The 2,094-nt window shown below is 52.5% G+C and overlaps 1 protein-coding gene and 1 long non-coding RNA gene across 2 annotated transcripts in view; one reads left to right on the top strand and one right to left on the bottom strand.

Moving 5' to 3' along the window:
• Window positions 1–1,337, bottom strand: part of LOC122544695 (tropomyosin alpha-3 chain-like) — a 34,599-nt gene extending 33,262 nt beyond the window's left edge. Inside the window, exon 1 of the mRNA XM_043683980.1 lies at window positions 1,075–1,337. Within this exon, the coding sequence (XP_043539915.1) occupies window positions 1,075–1,188 (114 nt within the window). The 5' untranslated portion in view covers window positions 1,189–1,337. The remainder of the gene's footprint in view (window positions 1–1,074) is intronic.
• Window positions 492–2,094, top strand: part of LOC122544697 — a 22,077-nt gene continuing 20,474 nt past the window's right edge. The window contains exon 1 of the long non-coding RNA XR_006310448.1: window positions 492–503. This is a non-coding gene — a long non-coding RNA (uncharacterized LOC122544697). The remainder of the gene's footprint in view (window positions 504–2,094) is intronic.

Genomic DNA, 2,094 nt, shown 5'->3' with positions numbered 1-2,094 from the left:
GGGGTATATCAGAGTGTTACAGTGAGGGATGTGGGGTATATCAGTATATTGCGGTGAGGGGTTTGGGGTATATCTGTGTTACAGTGAGAGCTGTGGGGTATGTCAGAGTGTGTTTCAGTGGGAGGTGTGGGGTGTATCAGTGTGTTCAGTGAGGGGTGTGGAATATATCAGTTTAACACTGAGGTGTGGCATATATCAGAGCATTAAATCATCATGCTCAGTATCCCCCACTGTTGCCTTTTGACAAATATTTTACAATCCCTCTTTTGCTGAAGAGGCTGACACTGTTGGAGAGTTGGTGAAAAAGGGAGTACTGCACTGTCACAGGCTCAGTGCTTAGGGATGGTGTGCTGTTGGAGGGTCAGTGCTGGGGGAGTTGGTGCTGTTGGACATTTAGTGCTTAGGGATGGTGTGCTGTTGGAGGGTCAGTGCTGGGAGAGTTGGTGCTGTTGGACATTTAGTGCTTAGGGATGGTGTGCTGTTGGAGGGTCAGTGCTGAGGGAGTTGGTGCTGTTGGACATTTCGTGCTTAGGGATGGTGTGCTGTTGGAGGGTCAGTGCTGGGGGAGTTGGTGCTGTTGGACATTTCGTGCTTAGGGATGGTGTGCTGTTGGAGGGTCAGTGCTGAGGGAGCAGGCACTGTTGGAAGGTCAGTGCTGAGGGAGCGGGTGCTGTTGGAGGGTCAGTGCTGAGGGAGCGGGTGCTGTCGGAGGGTCAGAGCTGAGGGAGCGGGCACTGTCGGAGGGTCAGCACTGAGGGTGCAGGCATTGTCAGACAGTCGGCGCTGAGGGAGCGGGTGCTGTCCGAGGGTCAGCACTGAGGGTGCAGGCATTGTCAGAGGGTCAGTGCTAAGGGACTGTGTACCCAGAAAAGTGACCGAGTGAGGAGTGGGACCGAATTGGTTTTGCCCATTCTAACGTCAGAAAAGTGTAACCGAGCTGATGACCTAAATCAGCGCTGGGTGTGTGTCCCACTGCGTTTGGATTCCTAACAGTGAGCTAACCCTCCCCTCAGCAATGAACAAGAAGCAACGGGGCAGTGTCCAGTTTGAGACCTATGCCTCCCCGTTCCTCACCTGTTTGCTCCTCTCCTCTGCTGCTTTTTTGTCCGCCTCGGCCTGCTCTGCTCTGTCCAGGGCATTCTCCTTGTCCAGCTTCAGCATCTGCATCTTCTTCTTGATGGCCTCCATTTTGGATTTCTAAGGCGGGCCTCGTTGACAGCGGCGAAGAGAGAGAGAGAGGGCGGTGGGAACCGAGGGTGAGCAGAACGAGGGTACCCGTTTGTGAAGTGAGTCTCCTGCTCTCTCCCACGCACTGATGTAGTCTCTGCTTGACTCGGAAACCCAACCTCGAGAGTATTTTTAAGCAATTAGTGGGACACTGTCAAAACTGAGACAATGATTGGCTGGCTGGTGGTCACGTGACCACACCGTCCTCTGTGTTTGACTTTAGTGGACAACTGCTTTCTATTAAAAGAGAGGCCAGCTGCTGTTCTTTCTTTTTTTTTCACTCCATCTGGTGCTCGACTTGGAGAAATATTTCTTTGACAGCATGGTTGGAGGCCATTGGGCCCACCTGACTCCTGTCAGCAACCACGCGAACCTTCCCAACTGGAACCATCTTCTTTTTCTTTCTGTCTACCATCGGGGAGAAGGTACAGAAGCCTGAACACACGCACCAGCCGGTTTCGTAACAGTTACTACCCTCCTGTTGTTAGAATACTGAATGGACTCACAAACTCTTAACAGTCGCCTGTCCCTGTGTTTTTGTTTTTGCCGCTGTTTACCTATTATTTAATGATCTATGCGACTTAACTCTGTGATCTGCCTGTGTTGCTCACTACACTAAGCTTTCCACAGTGCCTCGGTACACGTGACAATAAATTCAATTCAATTCACTTCAATGTCAAGCGAGAATCCTTTCAGTTTATCCATACCTCGACCACATCCTCATTCTCCCTCCGCCCCTCCCCCCACTTCCCGTGGGAGCGAGACCCCCATTCTTCTCCCACTCCCCGTGGGTGCGGGTCCCCCACTCCCCGTGGGAGCGAGACCCCCATTCTCCCCTCCCCCCCACACCCCGTGGGAGTGAATCCC

This window comes from Chiloscyllium plagiosum, chromosome 51 (genome assembly GCF_004010195.1).
Source record: "Chiloscyllium plagiosum isolate BGI_BamShark_2017 chromosome 51, ASM401019v2, whole genome shotgun sequence".
NCBI classification, from domain to species: Eukaryota; Metazoa; Chordata; class Chondrichthyes; order Orectolobiformes; family Hemiscylliidae; genus Chiloscyllium; species Chiloscyllium plagiosum.
Note: the sequence above shows the minus strand (reverse complement) of the source record. Positions and strands in the feature narration are given on the sequence as shown.